This window comes from Taeniopygia guttata, chromosome 2 (genome assembly GCF_048771995.1).
Source record: "Taeniopygia guttata chromosome 2, bTaeGut7.mat, whole genome shotgun sequence".
Classification (NCBI taxonomy): Eukaryota; Metazoa; Chordata; class Aves; order Passeriformes; family Estrildidae; genus Taeniopygia; species Taeniopygia guttata.
Genome location: NC_133026.1, coordinates 69,370,450 through 69,395,293, shown reverse-complemented (window position 1 = coordinate 69,395,293; position 24,844 = coordinate 69,370,450). Strand labels below are relative to the sequence as shown.

The 24,844-nt window shown below is 36.8% G+C and overlaps 1 protein-coding gene across 3 annotated transcripts in view; it reads right to left on the bottom strand.

Annotated features, from left to right (window-relative positions):
* Positions 1-24,844, bottom strand: part of CDKAL1 (CDKAL1 threonylcarbamoyladenosine tRNA methylthiotransferase) — a 374,946-nt gene that overhangs the window by 206,129 nt on the left and 143,973 nt on the right. For all 3 annotated transcript variants that reach the window (XM_002191079.7, XM_072924178.1, XM_030265571.4), the window contains one exon: positions 473-576. In XM_002191079.7, the coding sequence (XP_002191115.5) occupies positions 473-576 (104 nt within the window). The remainder of the gene's footprint in view (positions 1-472; positions 577-24,844) is intronic.

Sequence of the window (24,844 nt, the reverse complement as noted above, 5' to 3'; positions counted from 1 at the left end):
GAAGTTAAAAGCTGATAAGCTTTATATGGGTCTCAGAAACACCCCAGAATGTCTCCACTAAATCAATTACCAGCAAAGGCAATGTATTGCTGAATAGGATTTATGAATCCTTGGGAAGCTCATTAAATTTTCATAGCTGAATGAAAAAAGGTTTCCATCACCTTCTTTAAGAAATCAGAGATAAAATAAAATGACCAAATTTTACCATTTCCACATCACCTCCAAAAGATCCATGCACAGAACTTCATTTGAACAATAAAAAAATCAAAATAAAATACTCCTTAAAAGACCGCATTTTGCAAGTAGTGTTGTGCACCATAACAAAAGCATGGCTTTCTACCATAAAGACACCACGAGACACAGCTATGACTATTAATAACAACAGTCATATTGTACCCCAATCATTATGTGTGGAGGTAAGCCCAGATATGCTTCAGTGGCTGACTTTTATTGTAGGAATAAAATTCCTTACCTTGAAAAGACTGCTTGGCTCTGTCCACCAGTTCTTCAATAGGATAACTTGCTAGATCTCCTCTGGCATGCTTTGTTTTACAATAGGTACATGCATTGAGACACCTGTTCAGAAAAAGAAGATACTCAGTTTCTAGCCAGGAAAGCTTTTATATGCACAGCTATATTTATTAAGTACCTCTGGAAAAGTGAGTTTTTATATCTATGACAAGAAAATATTCCATTTTTAAATCAATGGAATAGTTTGAAAAACATTTTGCTGTCTTAACTTCTTAAAGCATCTTTCATATCTATCTGAAAGTTTGAAAACGATCAGTAGGAAACACATACAAAACCTGAGTGGGAATTTAAATCTTTTTTAGAAAGGTATAATCGGGTTAATAATTTTTTATCCCTAAAGATCAATCTCCAGTTTTCTGATCCCTCTATTACATAAAAAACCCAACCTGAACAAGAAAGTAAGGGTAAAAGGTCCTGAAAGGCTGAAAGTAGATTTTTCAAAGTGTGTATACTTGAAAATACATTTCAGTTAATTTTTGTAACTTTCCTTTGGCTTGTATTAATAGAACAAACAATGCAATGAAGACAGAATCATCAACTAGAAAGACAGTTTGGCACAGAAAACTGAGGAACTAATGAAAACTCCTACAAGAAAATGAAGGAATTATACAATTGCTTTTAATTTACCTGACAATATCCTAAAGGCAGACTAATTCAGAATACAAGGACGGAAAGACCAAACCAACAAAAACTACCTCTCATCATAAGCCTGTTGTGCTTTTTTTCCCCCTACTCCCCTTTCTAGAGCTGATACTGCTCTAGCTTTTTATAAGTTAAAGCTTTTAAACCTAAGCCCTAAAAACCTCACAGAGAACAAAAAAACTCATTATAAATATTTCTATTGTTCATGCTTACTAGAATACCATTAATTCTGTCCATTTTCACAATAAAAAGGCCACAGCTTCATAAAATCATACAATCTTTAAGGCTGAAAGAGACCTCCAAGATCATCAAGTCCAACATTTGACCAATCCCCACTGCATCAAATAAACCACAGCACCAAGTGCTACATTCTTTTTTTGAACACTTCCAAGAATGGAGACTCTACCACTTCCCAGGGCAGCATGTTTCAATGCCTAGCCACACCTTCAATGAAGAAGTTCTTCCTGATGTCCATCTTCAACTTCCGCTGGCACAGCTTGAGGCCATTTCCTCCTGCCCTGTCACTGGTTGCCTGTCACAGGACCTCCACTTGGCTACACCCTCCTTTCAGGCATCTCTAGAGGGTGATAAGGTCTCCGCTCAGCCTCCTTTTCTCCAGCCTAAACAGCCCCAGCTCCCTCAGCTGCTCCTCATCAGACTTGTGCTCCAGACCCTTCCCCAGCTCCATTTCCCTTCTCTGGACATGTTCCAGCCCCTCAATCTCCTCCGTGAAGTGAGAAGTCCACAACTGAACACAGAATTTTTAAGGTGTGGCGTCAACAATGCTGCATCCAGGGGGACAATCACTGCCCTGGTCCTGCTGGCCATGCTATTGCTGATACAGGCCAGGTGCACTGGCCCTCTTGGCCTTCAGTGACTGAACCAGAATCCCCAGGTGCTTTTCCATAGGACATTGTTCTGTCCACTCTTCCCCCAGCCTGTTGCGATCCAAGTGCAGGACCCAGCATTTGGCCTTTTTGAAATTCATATGACTGGCCTTGACCTATCAACCCAGCCCATTCAGCTCCCTCTGCAGACTCTTCCTACCTTCCGGCAGATCCACACCTCAGCCCAACTTTTGTGTCGTCTGTACACTTACGGAGCACACACTTGATCCCCTCATCAATAAAGATATTAAACAGGACAAGAAAACATTTAGGTACCAGAAAAGGCAAATGTTCCAACTACAGCATAGTTGGAACTAATATCATAGAACTTTCAAAACAATACCAAAAAGGCAAAGATAGCACAGGATGGGTTCTGATGAAGTCACCAGCCCCAAGATTGTGTACTTGGGTATATCTTCAATTATGATGTCTGGCATCTCCATGACTAGGTGATTAGTGCTTTGCAAACTCCAAAGTTTCTTCTTCACAAAAACTCCCCTCACATGTGAGTTCTGCTTCATTTGCATAAGCAGGGGTTCAAGAAGGGCAGAACACTGCCCAGAACATTTGCTCAGTTGCCCTTCTGCCACTGCACATCCCTCAGCCCCGAGACCTTCTCCATTCAACTGAATCTTAAGTTCTGCAAGAGAACATTTAGGTAGTTTGTGATTCTCTCTGGATATTATTTGTTGGGCCTGTCAGACCAAAACATCAGATTTTAGCATTCACCTCAGATCAGAAAACTTAACAGCTACAATCAAACTGTTCTATTAACTAAAAATGTATATGAAAAAGGTTGCCAGTAAAATATTCAACTGGCTAGTAAAAATCGAAAAAAAATCCCTAAAGCTGAATCTTTACAACCTGCTTCAAATAAGTGATTCATTGCCACCCAAACACAACTAATTCATCAGATGTATCTCACCTTTCTTCTGCAAATCAAAAGCCTTCCAATACACAGGACCAGAAACATGTGTAAAAGGTAGCACTTGAAATAGAGAAAGTGTAAGCAGATAATTGGTCTTTGTACTTTGTCTGTGCAACCTACACAACAAATGAAAATGTTTTTCTTCTAGATCACTGTTATCTAAGGTGTGCTATGAACGGCTTTCAATCAAAGCCCACAGGTACTTCTTTCTCTACATACTTACTTCCCTTATGCAATACATGTCTTCATCCTATTTTTTTCTTTTCTCAATTTTCTTTTTTGTTAGTTTGTTTTTAAAGCACAACTCTCCATTTATCCCAACAGTTCATTTCTAAGTATGCTCCCATCCCAACATACCACTGTCACACATTCCTCTCCCTCCACATCATTCATTCTGCTAAACCAGCCTTTTTCCACACAGCTACACAGAGAAAAAGCATTACAGAGCAGTCAAGGAAACATTAAATCTGTTTCAGAATGAATATGTCTACCCTTTTGGAACCAAAACACAAAAGGTGTGATATTATGTACTAACCTTTTTACTATACTAATCTTTGTTTTCTTCAAGAAAATAAAATTACCAGCTATTTTATCAAACTTCTCAGGTGAAGAAGAGATTTTACTACAACAATCCTGCCCCTTGAACATCAGGTTACTTTAACACTGGCTTTTTCACTCACAGAAGAAAATTCTGTCAGTCAACAGTAACAAAGGGATGCATCAGTATTTTTTCTCTTGGGATAAAGTAAATTTATTGGACACAAATTTAAGCTTGGATTTGGGGGAAAAAAAAAACAACACAGGAGAAAATGCAACAACAACTTTCATATAGTGCATCCATAAAATACACCATGTCACCTCTTTCTCTCCTCTCCTTATATATTTATGCATAAATCATATACATTTTTACTGTATATTTTGCTCTGTATTTGGGTAGCAGTATTTGAAAAGCTTTACAGTAAAAATAGTAAACACTACAAGTGTTAAGTACTATGCAACAGTGTCATATACTGAAATTAGTAATCTCCAAACCTTGAGCATAATTTTCACTTCTTCAATCAATGCTCTTGTCCTACAAGACTGTGCTACCTGAAAAAATGCAGTAACAGCAGCTCTTCTATGGTACTTCAGTAAACTCTGTCATAAAGACAGCATGGAAATGTGGAGAAAGAAGCACAAATAAAGAAGAAGATATTTTCCAAATATTCACAGTATTATTATGACATTTGCCAATACTTTCACAATATTATATTTTCCAAATATTCACTGTAGTATGTGGTATTGTTTCCAAGACATTTATTACTATGGTCTTTAAGTACAACTTCAGAGGGTTTGATTTATTTTGGGGTAGGAGCTGAAAGTTGGTACTTGGAGGCAAACTTTTTTCAAGTCTTGTTGTGGTAATAAACTTATTCCTACTATTAAAAAAAAAATAAATATTGGAAACATCTAAATTATTTAGTTTTTCACTTTTTTGGTACTTAAAGAGATGATACAACAAAACCAGAAAAAGACAGACTTAGATGTAACATAAAAAAAGGATCAGTTTTAGAAAGCAAATTAAAGGAGACAAAACTTCTATATTCTGCTTGTAGTATATTTGTTAATTGCAGCTTGGAAAAGGAAATAATCTTCTGGGCTATAACTGACTACAAAAGGATTCCGATTTAAACTACTTGTAAAAATGCTGAACTAACCACTTTTCATAGATATAAGAATTAGCAATTCTTGAAAATAGAAATTTAAAACAAACCATAAGTATAATCAATGATCTGTAGTGGTTTCTTCCCTAGTAAGCCAGCCACTTCTCCAAGTTTCCAGCATAACAAATTACTCTTAGGTCCATGCTGCCACATACTCAGACCACAGACAATCAAGTGGAAAAAGGCTTTTTGGAACTGAGAATCTGAGCGCTACCTCTTAGTAAGGGGCATCACCACCAAGTGGATCACCTAGAATCAACATATCCTTAAAAACTAGCCTTTACCATAGCTGTAGCTCAAATACATAGGACTAAACAACCAAGCCAGTACTTGCAAAAGAGTATTTGTTTTGTTTTAAAGTGGGAGCATTCTTGAAGCATTCATAGGTGGTTTGTAAATGTTAGTTTGTATTAATGCAGTCAAAGCTGTTTTTGTTTTTGTTTTTGTTTTTTTTTTTACGAAGAAATCACAGACATCTGTAGAAAACAGTAAGTAATGATCATCATGTTTGTAATTGCCCATATGTTTTAGCTAAATTTTATAGTGATTCCAGAAAAAAAAAAAAAAACCAGAGTCTAGGTTTTCCAACATACTAAACTGATTAAGGTACTTTGAATTATTAACCTTTTGCTTTGAATTATTAACCTTTAATCAGCTATGTGCCCAATACACAGTACTATTCACAGCAAGATAAAGTATTATCCACAGATAAATTACTACCATGTGGCTAATTAAAAAAACTTTTGAAACATGCTACCAAACTGAGCATCATCAACATTTTGGTAAAGTGCCTAAAATTTTCTTGTAGATACAGCTAACAGTGGTCTTTACAATGTTTAGCTAGTATGTGTTCATGTTGTGCATTATACTAACCCAACTCTTCATTTTCAAAACAGAAATATTCCTTATAAAACACACACTTAACATGAAAGGCTCCCCCTTACAGACTGGATCTAATCATGAGTAAGAATGCTTATGACACAGCAGACAAAGACTTTCCTTCAGTGGAACTAATCAGTGGATTTCAGCAGCAGACGAGCATGAGAGTGCAGACATGAGGAAAAAAATGTTGGGTCCTCTTAATGGGACTTATGCCACTAAGCTTAGTCAAGACAAGATTCCACCCTCAGATATGAAAAATAAAAAATATCTTTCATTCAAGGATCAGAAAACAGCTCAATTACAGCGTGTGATGAGCCATTAGTGCATGTGTCACTCAAATTGAAAGTGACTGATCAAGACCATGCATCTGCGAGCAAGATGGGAGAGTTGAATGCTGCAATATATATATAAAATATGATAGAAGATCGCTGCTACTCTGCAGGTGGTTAGTCTTGGGGAAGTGTTCCCTCAGTATCTGAAATAATCTGGTAAAATCCTGCTTGCTCCTGAGGTGGTATACCAAACTGGCAATTTGCATAAAATAATTAATCACAACTCAGATTAAACACTAATATTTGCCCTTATGACATCTGACTAACTATACTTATTCAAAATTTTATGAAGTTTGCCCTATTAAAAAAAAAAAAAATCTGCCAGTATGGTGCTGCCACTGCACATTACATCAGTACAAACATGGAAAGTGCTCCTCACTGTCTCCTACATCATTTCTCTGCACCTACCTCCAGACTTCCTCAGGTGGTCTCAATAGCTCCAGGCCAAGAATATTTTGTATTAAAACTATGGTTTTCGTGCAAGGGGAACATCATTTGCTTGCTTCAAAATACAGGTTAGAGAAGATATTTATGCTTTTAAAAGATACTTTTACAGTTTCTATCAAATGTAATTTTGACAAAAATGTTCTGCAGTGTGAATACAGAGAAAACTCCCTTTGCAGGCTTGACTGAGCAAAAGAAATACACAAAATACCTACTGCCAGCAGGTGAAAAGATGGATACTAGTCACAAATTATTCATCAAAAGCTAGTAGAATTCTACAAATGTTTTTCTGCTTAGAATAGCAAGTTTTGAAAACCTAACAACATTGACACTATACTTATAGTTAAATATCATCCTATATTTATAGAATTAAATGCCAGTAATACTTCTTCCTATTCAACCTCTCTGAAGTCTACTTTTACTTCCAAAATATCTAAATTCCCTAAAGCATAACTGTAATGGATCAGGGGGGAAAAAGTCGTTCACAGGAAAATTAAAAAAGAAAAGGGGCATGCTTAATATGCCTGACTTGTTTTCAGGAAACTGTTCTTTTTCTTAAAGTTTGCACATTTTAAAATAAAGCTTTTCAACCTACAATGACATGGAATATAACTTCCTGACAAATATTTGGGGTATGGGAGGTTCTTTTCACTTTAAAAATATCCAGGATTTAAAATACTTTTGAAAAAAATGGCAAGCGATTTCTCATTGAAGGCTAATTAGGCTAAGCAGCAAAACCACATTATTATAGAAATACTGTTTCTGGTATCCCAGCTTGTTCAGACTGAGCTTGGACACCAGCCACAGGTACACACATGCACTTGAGATCACAACATTTTCGATATGATAAGAACAGGACTTGTCTGAACTTATCTTAGTAGCCAAGTATTTTAGAGATATGCTGTGATAAAAGTTCGCTGAAACTGCAATGCCAGCCTAAAAAGTCTCTCAAAAGACTTTTAGCAGAAAATAGTATGACCCTTCAAACAATACCATACAACACATGGGACTGCACACATTTTTCTCAAACTAGGATGCTACCACAAGGTGCTGTTTTTTAATTCCACTACCCATGCCATGCTCTGCAAAATGGCAAGAAAATGCATTAAATTTTGTTCTTCTAAAGATCTTTGAAGCCAGTGTTTTATTTGGTAATATCTCACTAGTTACTAATCAAAAGGAATTTGGCAAGAAGGCAGCTCCATTGGTTTGATAAGCCATAATATGATTTAATTTTGTACTTTAAATATTTGCATTTTCTGAAATTGAATTCCTACAGTCAAGTGCAAGTGATTTAAAGGTCACAGCTGTGTGGTTATATCACCTACATTCACCTTGCTGACTTCAAGGCCAATGACTTAACATCAAGTGCATCAATGGCACTTTTTAGTGTTTGTCTAAAGAACTTCTTGATTAGTTATTCTGGCCACACAGTTTTGCAACTGAATTAATGTATTCTAATATATTAAGGCATTCTAAATTGATATTACAAGATAAAACATCCCATTGCTAATGTGCACACATCTCTGTTCCCCACTGACCCAAAACAGTGCAGTGCTTGATGCTTACTGGAAACTGCAATGTTTTTTTTTTTCTATACAATTCAAACTAAAGCCCTGTGATTCACAGAGACATAACTTATTTTATAGGTATTTCCAGATAGCTGAGTGGCTACGTAGAAATCAGCTTTGGGGGCAGATCAAGACAGGCATTAATATCAACAAAGCAACTCAGCTAAAACAGCACAGGTAGATAAATGAGGTTCTGTGGTTGCACGGAGCAGAAGATGCCACAGCATTGTAACTACAAGTCATCAATCCTTTCAGCACTTCATAAACAGCAATAATATTTAAAGGATGATGACTCCTGGTCTCAAGTCAAACAGCAGTAATGAAGGGGGTAGAAATGAAGAGCTATGGCAGAAAAATCTGAGATAAAAAAGATACTTTCTTAGAAATCTGCTCACAGCTAATCCCAGAGACGCAGCGGCAGAACAGCTCAACGCCACTTTATCACCACTCATGAGGAACGTCCTAATGAACAGCAGTGGCTGGAAAAAGCCCTCTGAGGACAGGATTCTTGGAGACTTGCTTTAATTTATAAAGTTGCAGACTTGACAACTGCCTTAGTGTTTAAAGCAACAAATAGTATAATTACATTTAAAATACTCTACTGGGGGGAAGATGACTTTGCAAAACTTACACAGAATGTGCTGCAAAACATAATTGGGCTTGTAATGAACAATTTCAAAAGCTTTTAAAAATCAAGTTTTCCAAGTTTTTAATGAAATACTACTATTTAAATTAAAATTATGAATTTTAGGGGTGCAGATGTGTATAATGAGCACATTTAAAGTTCTGTTCCAGGAATGAAGCATTTCAGCAGATCTCTATGACTTGAAGAAGGCTAAAGGGAGTCAGGTGTCCTTCTATAATGAATCCACTTCATTTACCCTGCATCTTCACAACATTAGCAGGGAAACATTATGCACCCCACAGAAAACATGGTTGAAAAGTAGACCACTGCCTGTGACAAGAGCTATTGTTTTTACTTCCTGAATGGCTTTTGGGACAGACCCTTTTAGAGTGGTGAAATCTCACAGGAAACATTAGGCTGCAGTTAATTCTGTAACATACAGCAGGTACCACACAGATTCTTGGGATAAAAGGTATTGTTTTTGTACTGGTCAAAACATCCTGGGGGGGGGCGGGGAAAGTTACATTTCAGCAGCACTAAAACTAACGGGCTTAATTTAGACTTTATCTGAGATTGCCATCAGACCAATTTCCAAAAAAGCATTTGTAAAATGTCTGTGGGAAACTGGATCTGAATTGTCCGGGTAAAATAATGGAAATAACTGTACAATAAAAACAAACTCACCAATTATAACTTAAGTCAAAGTTACAAGGTACTTATATAGCTTGAGTTTTAAGATATAAATATAACGTGATATCAATATAACCTAAATAATTATTTTTTACATATCTATGAAACCTGATAGCAATATAAACTGATATACCTATATAACCTGATAAAAATAACTTTTTATACAATATAATGGCTAATATATGGTTAACTAGTTGCTTAATGCTGAATAGACAAAAAAAGAAAAACTCACCAGGTGGGTAGCTTTAGAGATAGATAAGTATAATACTAATTAAAAATTGGCAAGTGCAAAGCCAATTAGACGTAAAATTAAGAATTTAGACCAGTTAAGACCAGACAGATGAATGAACACCATAAATGTGCATGCTCCGAAGACAAAGTTGAAAAGTTTGGCGATGAAGAAGACTTTGCAAGCCTGCCTCAGAGACCCCTGACGACCCCTGAACTGGGGAGATGCAAGCACAGTGCAAAAGAACTAATAACCATGAGATAATACAAAGTAAATTAGTTCTGGAGTCTACATGATGATGTTGTAGTGACATAGTGACACTAAGCAACATTTCCTGTATAAATACACCACAGCACTTGACAAAGGTCGGTGAGTTAGGTGTAGCTATCCCCCTCACCACCAGCACTGCAGTAAACAAATACCTGCTCTATAGACATCAGTCTATGGGGATTTATTTCCAGCCTGTATTTCAGTCATCCCTTCCCAATGATTGCATCCACACAAAGCTTTCTGCCCTAAAATGTCCTGCTGGTTGTGGTAGCAGTAGGACTGTTAGAAACTCCAATGTGGACAAGGATCTAAGCAATTGCTCTTGCTCCTGTCTTGCAATAAAATTGTTATTCTTGCCAGGAATAAAAGCGTCTGTGCAGCAGTAGATACATACATGCTTCAAATACATATCCCTCCCTATGAATTACTTTGTCTACGTAAAATTAAAGACCACACATTTCAACACTAATTTCCTAATCCTAAATCACAGATTTCCCAAGCAATTTAATGGACTCATTTAAACAGATTTTCTTAAAAGACACATGGACTGATTTCTTTTAAAACCAGAAATTTCAACCAAGGCCCTTATGTTTGCCTTTAAGAGTCTCCAAAGGAATTTTCAGAAGCAAATTATTCCACTTTTTGCACAGAGTCAGTCAGAGTCGTCAGACCATGGACATAACTTTCTTACTTAACAAACAGTTATGAATTATTTTATGTTCATTATTTTGTAATGTTATTCTTTGAATGTATTTAACTATATCTTGCAGACTTTGAAATTAGCAACAGTGCAGAAAAACAGGAAACTGTAGATTTTCATTATTAATAATCATCACCTTCTCCATCTGCTTTACTACTCTAAAATTCTCCCATTCTAATAATTCCTCATATCTTTTATTCTACTTTTCAGTGATTATTTCCCTGCCATTTTCTTAACTTGTTCATCTTATCTTGCATTTGGTAACTTGTACGCTTGTAACTCTCCTGCAGTGTCCTCATGTCCCAGTGACTGGAATGGTCTGACATTCTTCCAAGCCAGTTGGCCAATGTTTCTATGCTTTGATTTCCTATTTAACTACTCAAGTCTGTGTTTTTCTTCCTGTTCAACTGCTGCCAACTCTGACAGAAACCATAATTACATAATTTGCTAGCTTTTTTTTTTTTTGGAAAGCACTAAGATGGACAATGACCTTTAGACTCAACACAACTTTTTTTTTCGTCTTGTCACTTCCATTGCAACTCAGATAGTTACGGTCAGTCATTTAAAAGGCAGTCAGAATGACTATTACTAAAGCACTCAATGCATAAATCAGAGCATTAAAAACTGGCCACAGAACCTGTTGGGGATTCAGGGTTTAATCAGCCTTCTAGGCATTACAGGCTGGAAAATGCACATGAGACAGTTCTAGTCATCCAGAGCAGACTTAACAAAAAAAAGGAATGGACAAACAAAACACAAAGTAGCTCAGCAATTCAGTTGTTTACAGGCCTTAGTCAATATTCAAATGAAATCTTTTTTTAATATTTCCACATCTCCATCTGGCTACAACATTATCTTTGCAATGGCTGACTTGAACTATTTTTTCAGCTTCAACCAAGTTCTTTAAAAGACACAGCCTTTTTGATGATAGAGAGTTTAGCAGGATGTGCCTATGGGCTGCTGAACACACCCAAAGAGCTGATTTAGCAAGGAATACAAACCAGTTACTCCCTTGCAGGAATGCTTTCACAAATATGGTTGATGACATCATCCTACAAGATGTTTATGTGCTTTTATAGACATGGGATAAATACATTTTCCTTGAGAGGCTGAGCTGTCTAAAGAAAGACATGAACTGACCTTGCCTTCTACAAAGAGGTGGTGACTGACCCTGTGGGATGGGGAAGACTGGGGATGTTATGAAACTTGATTCTTTAAATTATTTTTAACTTGTAATGCTCCTCTATAATCTGTAAAGTCAAACTTCTGTGATATGGATTGAAAAAGTGTTCAGCAGAGTGGATTAAAAATGGGCTGGACTGTCGGGATGTGGTGAGCAGTGCAAAATCTAACTGGTGACTGGTGTTCTTCAGGGACTGACTGATGCTGGGGATACTTCAATCTCCCAAATTTATTAGCAATATAGGTGAAGGCATGTAATATATCTGCAGCAAATCTAAAAGTAAAGTTGGGGGAATTACTTCACATGTTAGAAGGCAAATTTGCTATTCAGAGGGACATCAATAGCCTGGAGAAAAGTGCTAACATGAACCTCGTGAAGAAAATTGTCTTGTTCCTTCTTGGAATGAGGAGCTCCTACTGCTGTCTACAAACAGATGATGGGAGCATACAGTGAAGGCACAGTCAGGCTGTTGTTGGACGTTCAAAGTCTCAGGATTAGAAGCAATGGACACAGGTTGTAAAACAGGAAAATATCATCAAACCAAAGGAAGTATTGTACCATGACAGCCACCAAGTACTGGAACAAGCTGCACCACAGCTGATCTCATCTCTTTGAGACCCTGGAACCTGACAAGAACACTCTTCCTTCCTAGAGACCAAGGACTTCCGCTGATCCAGGTTTATGTTTGCATCCACATATATGAGTGTGAGCAGATGTGTGCCCATAATTTAGTTCCCTAAATGGAGGAGTATATTTGTGCCTCTCCACATTCCTTTGAAATGCTCATATCAACCCAAAAAGTAAATAAGTCTTACGAAAAAAAAAAAAGGTTAAATTTATCCATTTTGTTGCAAGTTGCATTTGGCCGTATTTTAACTTCTGAATTCACTCAACTTGAATTCCTCTTAAAATCCTAAACTCTATTCTGCAAACACACCTTTACCACATGTAAAAGAAAATAATGGGGGGTGGGAGAGGGAATGGACCTGAATGTATTGCATAAGCAAAAAAGAAAAGCCCCCAATGAGCAGATGTGCAGTAAGCTGTTGTGTGTGCTCATGTCTAAGGCAGTTTATGCAAACTATTGAATTAAACTTTCCAGTCTCACAAGACATGATGGAGATAGGTCTCTAAGCTTTGCTTCACAGAGGAGTGAGTATTCATCCCTTTGGAAAATAAAGCCATTCAGCTCCTCTAGACTAAAATTAAAGCCACTGTATTTACTGAGTATTTATGGTATTACTGTCATAATTTCACTTCAAAAGAGAACTTTACTTTTCCCCACATATTGTTTGTATAGGAAAATAATTGAGCATACAATATTCAACAACATTCATAAAATATTCCACATATGCATAAGACATATCATAAATCCTAAACTCCTAAAGAAAGAAAAGCAGGAGGACAGCACAGACCAGAGTTTTAAGTGGATATAGGTAGAGCAATATCACCTTTGAGACCTAACTAGCAGTAAGTGCCATTTAAAACAATATACATAAATCAAACTGAAAAAAAAGTAAGTTTTAGATTCGATATAATGATGAAATTCTTCACTGTGAGGGAGGTGGCACACTGGAACAGGCTCCCATGGAAGGTCTGGATGCCCCACATCCTGGAGTGTTCAAGGCCAGGTTGGATGGGCCCTTGAGCAACCTGGTCTAGTGGAAGGTGTCCCTGAGGATGGCGGGGGGGTTGGACCGAAGTGATCCTCAAGGTCCCTTCCAACCCAAACCATTCTGTGATTGTAACTCTCTGTTTTATTTAACTTACTTTTGTTTTATTAAGAGGCATGGCTTGACTCCTATATTTGACACTACACTCAATGAAACAACACTCAAAAATATGTAAGTTGCTGGAATGAACCAGCACTACAGGAAGAAGACCTAGTTTAAGTTTAAGGATGAAAATTCCTATTATAGACTCTTCAGTAAATTCAGCAGCTGTCTGAACCACAAAGAATGACTGTGTTACAGATTAACTGCTTAAAAAGTGTCTGCAGCAGCTTGACTTGCAACATGAGAAGCTCTTGCAGGAGCTGTACGATGAGTGTGTGAGTGAAACATTTACAGGAGAACGGAACCTACAACAAACTAGCTTGAATAATACACATATATCTAAACTTGGAGTACATTCCCTGTTCCCACAAAAAAAAAAAAAAAAAAAAAAGCTGGATTAGGATTTTAACATGTCTAGAAAACACTACTGAGAGCAGCTGCTGATATTGCAAGACACTCTGCAAACCTACAGATTGCAGACACAAGCCAACAAACACAACATTATTGCACTCCTCCTGTTCAAGCAAAATGGCCAAGCCTAGAGAAGACATCACTTCTAAACCATTAGTCAGAATCAAAGGTTATTTACATGGTTATAGTGTGCTTGGTGAACACACAAGCTGAGCTTTCCTAAGGATGTTGATACTTCCATTAATAGTCTAACCTCTACTAATATTTTCTCTCTATTGCACAAAACTGTCCTTTAGACTATTCCTAAATGGTAAATGAAAAACAGTATCTCAAAAGTTGTTACATTTTATTTTACTGAAGAATAATAATATACATAAAACAAAAGACAAAAGTTTCAATATGTATTTGACTACTTATAAATCACTACACTATCTTACCCATACTTAAAATTTTAAAAAGCAACTGATAGCTTTGTAAAGGAAAAATACATTTTAGAAAATCAGCTAAAAACTGTAACTTGCATAAAAAAACTCGTCTGCACCAATAATAAAGGGAGTTCTTCTTTAAGCTCTTTAACAAATGATCTAAACCAAACTGTTAGAAAAGAGAAATGTGAATGACTAAACAAACCCTTCAGTAAACATTCCCCAGCTGCAGTTTTCAGCCTAATACCAAGTTAAAATGTGGAGACTCCATCTACCTTCTGCAAAACGATTAAACTTCAGAAATAAAGCAACATTATATGACATACATGACTCACAAACCATAGTCACTGCAAACAAAAACCACTAGACATTTATCTCTTAAAAACAAAAAAGACACCAGGACTGGCACCAGTCTGAAATGCAAGAAAGAGCATGTGATACTTAGACATTTGTGTATTAGTTTAAAAATAAGCTAGATAAGCATGTGATGAGTGACAATTTTGTACTTGACCTTTGCTTTAATAGCTCCTTTTCAAAAAGTCCACACAGACATCAACAATACTCCTAAAAAAAAAAAAAAGAGCTAAAACCTTACATCTCATCCAGTGTGTTGAAAATAGACCCTAAAACCAAAATTCTACATAGAAAAATAATTTTTAAAAAACATATATTTGAAGGACAAATTAAAAAAAATTTTTTCTTTGAAAAGCATTGAGGTCTTGTTGTAAATCAAGCTGATGAAATTCAGGATGTTAAAGTTACAGAGACAGAAGCTTGGGGTGCATATTTCCAGTGGGAATATTTCATTCTGCCTAGCAGGCAAGCAATTTGGAAATAAGAGTTCCTCTTTCCTGAGGCTGACCAGGCCAACAGGACTGCACAGGAAATTCTTTAAGTCAGGAAATGAGGATGCATTCTGCATGGGACAAGAAACCCTTACTTTAGGGTATTACTTTCTAAAGTGTGAAACCACAACACTTACCTCTGGAGTAAAGGTCTCTACCAGCATTAAGCAAGTCCATTATTATGCATAGTGTTTGTATCTAAATCCTTATGAGTTTTTCTATTGCTGTTTATAATTATTTAAAATATCCTGGAATCACAGAGTGGTTGAGGTGGGAAGGGACCTTTGGAGATCATGTGGTGCAAGTCCTCACTGCTCAAAGCAGCAGCAACCACAGCAGGTCCAGATGGCTTTTGATAATCCCTAAAGATAGACACTCCACAGCCTCTGGGCAACCTCTGCCAGAGCTCAATCACCTCCACTGTAAAAGAAGCTTTTTCATATGTTTAAATCAAGTTTCTTATATTTCAATTTGTGCCCCTTACCTCTTGTTCTGTCCCTGGAGAGTACTAAAGACAGCCTGGCCCTGTCGTCATTAGGCACAAGGAGGCACACACTGAGAAGCTCACATTCACAGCCATTCCACTGGGCCTACTCCAGTCTCTCTTCAGCTCACTCATATCAGAGAGCTCCAGCCTTGACTCAGTACTCCAGGTGTGTCCCCCCAGGGCTGGGCAGAGCAGAAGGATCATCTCCCTCCACCCTCTGGAGACACTCTGCTCAGTGCAGCCTGGGAGGCCTTTGGTCACCTTTGCTGGCTCATGTTTATCAAGAATTTTTCTTGGGGAAAAGAAGCCTTAAAAATGTGGCTTGCCCTTTTTCAACTGATGGTAAGGAGATGTATGGCACAGAGTTTCATATTTTAGGCCTGACCTTGCTGTCAGTTTTGTGTTTTATATAAATATATATGATGTTGTCAGTGGTGATATTAAGCTTCAGAAGCAAAGCTGTTAACCACGTTCCTAGAAGCACAATATATTCTTTTAGGCTTCTTTCTTCACTTTTATTTAGTGTATTCAAGATACAGAGTAAAGACTTAACAGTCCCCAACCACTTCTAATGTAAACTAAGAATCTCCCTAAAAATGGGCAACCAACAGTAATTCTGAAAAGAGGAGTTAATCATTACAATTAGTCATCAAAAGAGGTAAAAAATTTTAACAATAAATTTTCATTTACCATGACCCCTCCAAGAGGTCTTTATCCTGAAGTCCAAACCAAATATGGCAACATCAGAGAAAATTTCTCACTGCTTCAAAAAGCCAGACAACTAAACTCCATTTGTAAGGATAAAGCCTGTTTTAAGTAACGCTGACACAATCCCACCAACAGGCACTCTGGTTTCTTGACTCCTTGGGAATCATATGCAAACAGGAAAGCACCAGCTTTCAGACTCACAGTTGTGTCTGCAAGAAAGGACATTAACGAGAATCACACACAAAGTTCCATTTTCATCATGCCAGGACTATTTCTTTTGGATTCACATTCTTGCTATACAGGACAAGATGAGTCCCTGAAGATGTAAATAAACCAAAGGAAAAAGAACAGATTAAACAGAGGTCTAAAGAGCTGTCTCCTTCACACGATGATATACATGACTTAATGCTACACTGCTAACTGTAACTGTCAAATTTAGGCTCATTCCATATAGACCTTTCATGTCTGGAAAGATGGTTTATGCAAACACAAGTCAGGAGCTCCATGAACACCTGACATACTGATGTAAACTTCTACTTTGGGGAGCTTCATCTACCAATGCACTTCATAGGGATAGAGAGAAACATCTGATCCTAATTTTCTAGACACAGTAGTTGAGGAGCACTTGACTGAAGCCTCCTGTACATCTTGCTATACATCAGAGCAGAAGGGAAGCAGAACACTTGTACAAGCCTCACTCCACACTCCTCAGCAGAACTAGCATGCTGAAAGAAGTTATACAACTATCTTTTACTATAGTCTAAATATGGATCTAAGATCTCATTTTACCACCTTTTTTTTCCTCTCAATTGAGTCTGGTCTTAAGGAAAACAAGGATCACAACTTGAACAAGGGAACTAATGGGTGATCTTTGTCAAGAGTGAAGGACTGTGTGAAAGATCTTCTCTAGTCAGGGAAATATTGAGTTCAGTTAATCCCAAACACAACTATTAATAGCTGGGCTGGAACCAACTCCAGCCACTTCTCAAATCTTCATTTTGGTATTGGTATTTCTCTACTTGAAAAAAAAGCCCAAATATCTTCTAGGTAAAAACCGAAAACAGACATGGTTTTCCACACCCTCTTATAATTGGTATGCAGTTGACAGAGAAAGTAACTAGCTTTTGTGTGCCCTGACATTGCAAGCCCCCCTGAATTAGCACAGTACTGTTACACAGAGCTCTGCAGCAAGAGTCCAGAAACATATCAGCATTTTTCATGATCTGATGAGTATCCTGAGTTTCTAAAGCAGCAACTTGCCCAGAAAGAGATGATCCAGAAGGGACCTCAAACTCAGGAAATCAATCTCATTTGTACCAGTAGATGGTTACTGCAAAAACATGTGGGATTTATTAGATATGATTCATCTTGGTACGATGGAAAAAAAACCTAAAACAACTAGTCAAAAGAAAATTGAAAAATTAAAAATTTCAACAGGTTTTTGTTAAGACTCCTTGTTGGAAAAAAAATTTGTGCATCCACAAAAATTTACCATTTATTGCCTAAATTGCACAACTGGAAATAGGGGACCCTTCAAGTGCCTCTTTTAAATTTATTTATCCTTGGTGTAAACACCAAGTCTCCTAACATGCATCTTGCAATAAAAGCAAAAGGAGAAGGAACACAGAAATCTGTGCTAAGCATCCTACATTTTAGTATCTGAAGCACAAATAAAACTATTACTCAGTTCAGTGTAACTTGTTTTTGCAATCGAGAATTCAATCTTTTTCAATAATGACAGTCAAGAATAATAATAATACAGAAAATACAAAAATTTTGAAACTCTTCAATAAAATTAACAGATAAAGAAATAACAGAGATAATGTAAATTAGCTAAAAAATAAGGATCGTGTAATCTAACAGGTTCAAAATTCACAGCTTATTTGAACTTTAGGATAAATATCAGAATTAAAGAGTGCTAATTTTTTTTTCTTTCCCATATAATAAATGTCATATAAAGATACTATCCCACACAAAACGTTTGAAATAATATTAATAATCTTGGAACATGTTACATGGGATTTTATGCCACCTGCTATCTTCCAAGCACAATCTCAATATTCAACTTTTCATTTATTATTTGCTTGGATTTTTTTAAAGTATCTTTTCTCAGTGATTTTGCTCCTATGTTCCATACTGTTGATCACAGTTTAAATGCCCTATTCCTCCCTATTTTTCAAATCCTACAAATACATGACAATGAGATCATCATAAGCACAAAATTGTGTACTTTTTCCATTAAAATTCTCTCTAGGTCAAGTCCAAGAACAAATTCAAGACATTTCCCTAATCTGATTCTTATTTTGACACCTCCCTTAAGACATTTCCCTCTCAGGTCTCCAAAAAAAAAATCCACCTTGACCTGAAAGGACACACGAGACACTTCACTCAGACTCTTTGACAAGATGCTTCCATGTTTCATGACATTTAAGATGTCATAGTGATGCCAGCAAAATAAGTTGGTTTTATTATGAGGCAACTAAAAGTTACCTGATTGTGCTGATGAGCAGTAAAGGCAAAGGCATGAGCACTTAGCTGTAAACACTTAGGCTATACAACACTTTAAAAAACAGACCCCTAAACCACCCAGAACTATGAGTACATAAAAGCCCAGGCATTTCTCATACTAACATTCAGCAAGACAGTAGTTTTGAAAAACAATGGATTCTCTAGTTCTTGTCTTGTTTTTCTAGTTTGGGGGTTTTTTTTATTATTATTTGAGAAGTTGAGACTAAAGACAACACAATATCAATTGTAAGTTTGACATAGGAGCTTATTTCCCAGTCTTTTCTGTAATCTGAGAAATGAATAAAGTGGTTCTCAGTATTCTGTCCAGATTTCCCTTAGGAAATACAAATATGGGCATTAAGAGAAGGGACACAGATGAATGCTCTGCTCAACAGGGAGGAATTTATCTCCAACCTCAGAGAGCACAGTGATGTCAGAATTATGACTATATGAAATTGCAAACAACTTCAGAACAATCTCTTCCCAGACAGACTACAAAATGCAGCTTGTTGTGTGATCCAAAACCACTTCTGCACGCAAGCATTTGCCAAAGAGGCAGGCAGGAAGCCGCCTAACAATACTCTGTGCTAACCTGTAATCAGGTTCCAGGACGTTAAATCTGTCTCATCTTCTGCATCAGCCTTCAAAATAATCAGGAATGTGGCATTGAAAGGATTGAGATGAAAGTGCAGGAAACTGCATATCATAGTTACACAAAGCAAAATCAAGCTTGGTCCCCCCCCCAAATCTTAGCCTTTCCCACATAGTTTAAGTTGAAAACCGGGGATTGTGTTAAATTCTGGTGATCTTCCTTTTGGGTTAAGAGAGTCACAGAACTGCGCAGAACTGTGGGAAGCCACCTAGTGACAGAGGAGCACAAAAATGCCTGGAGCTGCCCAAAGTTTTAACGAGATGACGCAGTTGGAGCATGTGATTATCACTGTTTGTCTCACTGACTTACAAGTTGTGTGGCATACTAGAGTTTAGAGAATTACATAGTGATTTCTGGCAAGTTTTATGAGTCTTACTAAGTCTCATAAATGAACTGTGAAATAGCAAATTTTCTCAAGATGTACAAGAGCAAAAGTGATTATATAAAAATGTATAAGGAGAAAGTCTGATGCAAATTTTAAACTAATGGTGGCACTATGCAGAAAAAGTTCAGTTCTGTGAGGCTGGAAGGAAATAACCCAGGGGAAGCAAATGTGCAAAAATGGAAACAATCAAAACAAACTATTTTCTTCTAACTCAATGCAGAAGTAATTCAGTAGACTTGAAAGAGGAACTTTTCATGACCCAGAAAAAATAGATGTATTACATGTACTTAACCAGCATTTTTCACAAACTGAATGCTGACAAAGTAGCATGAAACAAAACACTGAACAGAAAGATTTCCAGGCCAGTAGTGCTCAGTGTGTACAAACAATGTCATAATGATTTTTGCCTATGGCAAAGAAATTTACCAACATGTACCTTCTGATGCCACTGAAAAACCTCACTGCATGAAAACTGCATATGACTTATGAGAAGAGCCAAGTGGATAATGCATATTTAGATGTGACTTTGACATCATCAAACAGCACCATTGAAGCAACAGGCACAAAATCCATCATCGTAACAACAGGGAAATCAAATATATGTGTTCCATTACATTATAATACAGGCAGTATTAAAATCTAGTACAAAATTGCCAGAGTATGTAATTCTGAATAGCAGAAGAAAGCCAAGAAAACACCTATTTACAGGAATAATTCTTAGGTGTCATATGCCAGCAAACTTAATGAGGGACTGGCCAAGTGTTTCTTGGAAAGGAGAAGATGCATGCTGTTCATTGAACACATGCTTCTCCTAGAGCCATTCTAACAGCACTAAACAACAGCAATGAAAAATACAACCTGAGAAAGAAGTATGAGTTTTTGAGTCATACCATAAATTATGTCATTTACAGGTATTTGATGTACTAATGAGAAAAGTCCTTTAAAGACTCACTGAACACTTTTATTTTCCTCTCAGAATTACTCCTAGCAGAGGATCATGCTCTAATCCATACAGAGAAAAAAAAGAAGCCCAGTTCAGGATTACTTTATCATTGAAAAATACAGCATGACATCAGAGAAATTCAGATCCTATAGCTAAGGGGTTTCACAAGTTCTGTACTTGAAATCCCAGGGATAGAACTGAAATTCAAAGAAGTGAGTTCAAGCAGTGAAGACTTCAAAACTTAGAAAGAAGTAGCATTATAAATGGTGGCAGAAATCATGAAGGTATGTACAAAGCTGAGAAACAACAGTCTAAAAGCATAAGAGAAAAAATTGTTTCTTACAGGCAAATACTTAGTGAAAACTTTCTATATTTATTATATATTTAATATAGGTATGTAATAAACATCTTCCTTTTTTGTGAGGGATCATCTTGAATTCAAGATCATCTTCTTTTCAAGGCTAGCATGGTGGCAGACATTTACTCTAGAGGGATCTTCAAAATATCTACATCATATTCACTGTTCATCAAAGCAATTTTGTATAATACAGCTCAACACAAATGGCAAAAATACCGTGGGCAATGGGAGGAGGAACTGAAGATATCAACACCGTCCAGCCTTCCAGTAGCAGAAGGGAATCTATCATACTAAACTCCAGTCACATGGAGATGACTAGGCTTGATACTTCTGTGGGATGAGAAGGACCACAACTACCTCCACCAAGAGAGAAGAAAGGATTACCTCCTCCTCCTGCCCTCAGCTGTTGATTTCCATGAGCAATTAACCCTTGCAAGCTGCACCAGCAGATGGAGGTTCTGATGCTGAAGGAGGTACAATATCCATGCCACAAAATGAGCTGCAGAAAACAGAAATCAAGCTGCTCAGGAGGTCCTTTTCTGGTCCAACCCACTTACTTTCCTTCCTGCTTTCTTAAATGACCTGTCTGCATAAGCTGCTGAAGGAAACTACCTGGTAAAACACATCACTTCTCTGCATGAGGAAGCACAGTGGGGAGGGACAGTCTCAGCAATGGGGACACAGAAGCAGGACAGGCACACAGAACAGAAATGACTACATGCACAACAAGCTGGTAAGATCAGAATGTGAGCCACACTGATCCATCACCTCTTTACTATAAACAATACAATTTTCCCAAGTTTTCAATTAAATTGCTACCATAAAGCATCTAGAAATTTTGTAGCACTTTTTAAAACAGACTATTATATATATAATTTTATATCCCTTCTACAAATGTATTTGTAATAAGAAATTACTAATTGTAATTGCAAGAAACTACTAATAACTGAAAAAGAGAGAAATCTTTCAGAGAGTGTCATCAATATGCTATTTAAATATCTAATTAAGAAACAATGACCTTAGATGTGAGTTACAGTAAGTTGCAGTGGAAAGAGGCCTTAGGCAAAAAAGTAGATTGTTAGGACTTTCTGTTGTAAACAACTGATTTTCCTTTTCTCTCAGTTACAGCAATGTGGTTTCTGCAAGTTTTTGACTACTAGCTTTTCAGATTTTATTACTAAAATTAAAATGCCTAGATACACACAACTATGTCACCCATAATTTTCATTATGTAAATTGTTCTGTGAATTGTGCCAAAATAGAACAGATTAATATCTGTTACATGCACATTTGAAATACATGCTTGATAGATAGTATAGCCAAAATCTAAATATATGAACATGCAAATACCACTTGAAATATAAACAAAAAAGCCTAATGCAGAGCCTGTCTGTGTTCTTCCTTTCAAAACCACATATACTACCTCCAGACTTTGTACCTTCCCTGTTTCTGAGGGTAACTGACATGACAGGCTCTAGTGTGTCATCAATGTTTGAGCTAAATAGCTTATGAAAAGTGCCTATTTAAATATTATAAGGTAAGGTCAGGCCAAAGTAATTATATATAGCTTCATATTTCCTGGGGAGTTCACTCTAAGCATTTACCTTGAACTCCACTAGAAGTAAATACAATGTATGTGCATGTAATATGTAATCATATACTAACTGTATTATTTGTAATCCAAATAAATAATGTTTTGCCTCTCCAAGCACAATAACAAATGCAAATCATTATATGTTTTCATTTTGTATTCTAAAAATCAAAATTTTCGTTTGACTTCAGCATCACTTACATGAGTATTTGAAAAGTAAAGGATTAAAATACAGAAAAAGTGTATGTTCTTAATAAACAAACTAAATTGGGTAAATTGAAAATGTGGAATTCATCCCTGTAAGTACTCAGTCAAAGATTTTTGCAAAATATAAGCAGATTTGTAATTCAGACTCACTGTTCATTCAAAATGAGGACAGTAATATTTTAGAGGGCAATTTCAAAACATTGTGTCATAGCTAGATAGACAAAAATTTACAAGCAGCTGCCAAAAAAACAAGTTATCACCGTCAAACAGCAGGTGATCCAATTTTTCACATACCAGAAAGATTTTAATTTTCCATCTATCTATACGTTTTTATCTAGAGACAACTTTGTACTATGGAATATATTTCAGTTACAAGAGTAAACACAGAAAGCCAAAGAAATGGCTGTTCTGCTGAACTGATGGGATTATGACTGAAATGTCCCACAAATTTGAGCACAGAAAGGCACTGGCTACACATGCTCTCACACTGAAGCCACAAGATCCTTATCTGAGAAATCAAAGATATTTTGATAGGTTACAAGATTGTGACTCCAGAAAATTCATCCCTGTTACAAAGAAATCAGAGGTGATGTGAACAAAGCATTTTCAAAGGTGGACCCACAGGTGTAGGTGATGTTTGCTGAATGCCACAAAAAGGCAGAAATCTAGCTCACAGTTCAACTAGCCAAAAATCTGGATAGGCGACACAGGTCACTGCAAGAGCTCAGGGATTTAACAGTCGCAGTTAAGGCCTCTTTTTGTTTAATAAACAACAATTTGCTACTGTAATTAGAAAAAAGATCTAGTGGATGCTAGTAGATCTCTGTACTACTTTGCTAGATATTAATTTTAAATCACTCTTTAGATTGGCTAGACCATATTCAGGTATAATTAGAGGCATACTTCACTGATAGAAACCTGCAGAAGCATCTTGAAGTGCTCCCAAGGACTTCAGTATCTCTCAGTGAAGTATCTTAAGCTGGCAAAGGTATAAATACTGTTCTGACTGGACTCTACACAAGTATCCATGTCCTGGCATCAAATACGAAGCAAAAATTTTCTCTCCATCAAAGCAAGAAAATAGAGCCCTGTGCTTCTCTTTTTGATCTCTGTTGACATCCTCCTAATTTTTAAGATTATGCTATGTTCATTTTGGTTTTGAATTCCCTGTTCAGTGCATTTTAATTCTTTTCTAGCCAGTCATATGAGCAGTGCAGTAACTTTCCTCCTCCATTAGGAGAGGTAGAAACTTCAAAAAGAATACAGAAAGCACTTCAACAGACCTATGTGCATCAGTATATTCTAGTGTGGGCTCATTTTAAGGTGGTATTACACTCTTCTCATGCTTCCCAGGGCATCCAGAAAAAGCACAAATAAAGTCATATTTGAATGTATGTGAATGTTAATAAGAGAGTTCAACTCATACCAACAACAAAGATACATGAGTAATAGTCCAAGTAACAAAGCAGATACAGAATTAATTAACATGGGGAAAAACAAGTTTCGATCCCATTAAAGAGAGCTGTCTAGGTGGCTACATGGGTTACGAAACTAGCACTAATGAAGATGAGACCACAAGGAGAAAAAGATTTTTCCCTAGACCTAAATGAAGCTGTAATACAAAATGAATTTGAGAACATTTCTCCTTTTTACTTCAAACTAACAGTAAAAATCACATTAGGAGATTAGTTGAAAAATTTATGCCTACAGCTTGTATGGGATACTGGGATGGAAAGGACTTCTTATGTATCTGCATATGGAAAAGTGAAGAGTCACTAACGTATCTTTGTGTGTCAGAGAAGTCTGGTAAATATCCTGTGCCTCCTTTCCAGTAACTCACCATTAGTCTCTGCAACATACTTGGAAACTCTGAAACATGTCACTCCTGGGATGGGAGCTGTTCTCTAGAGACAGTCTGTTGACAGAAACCAC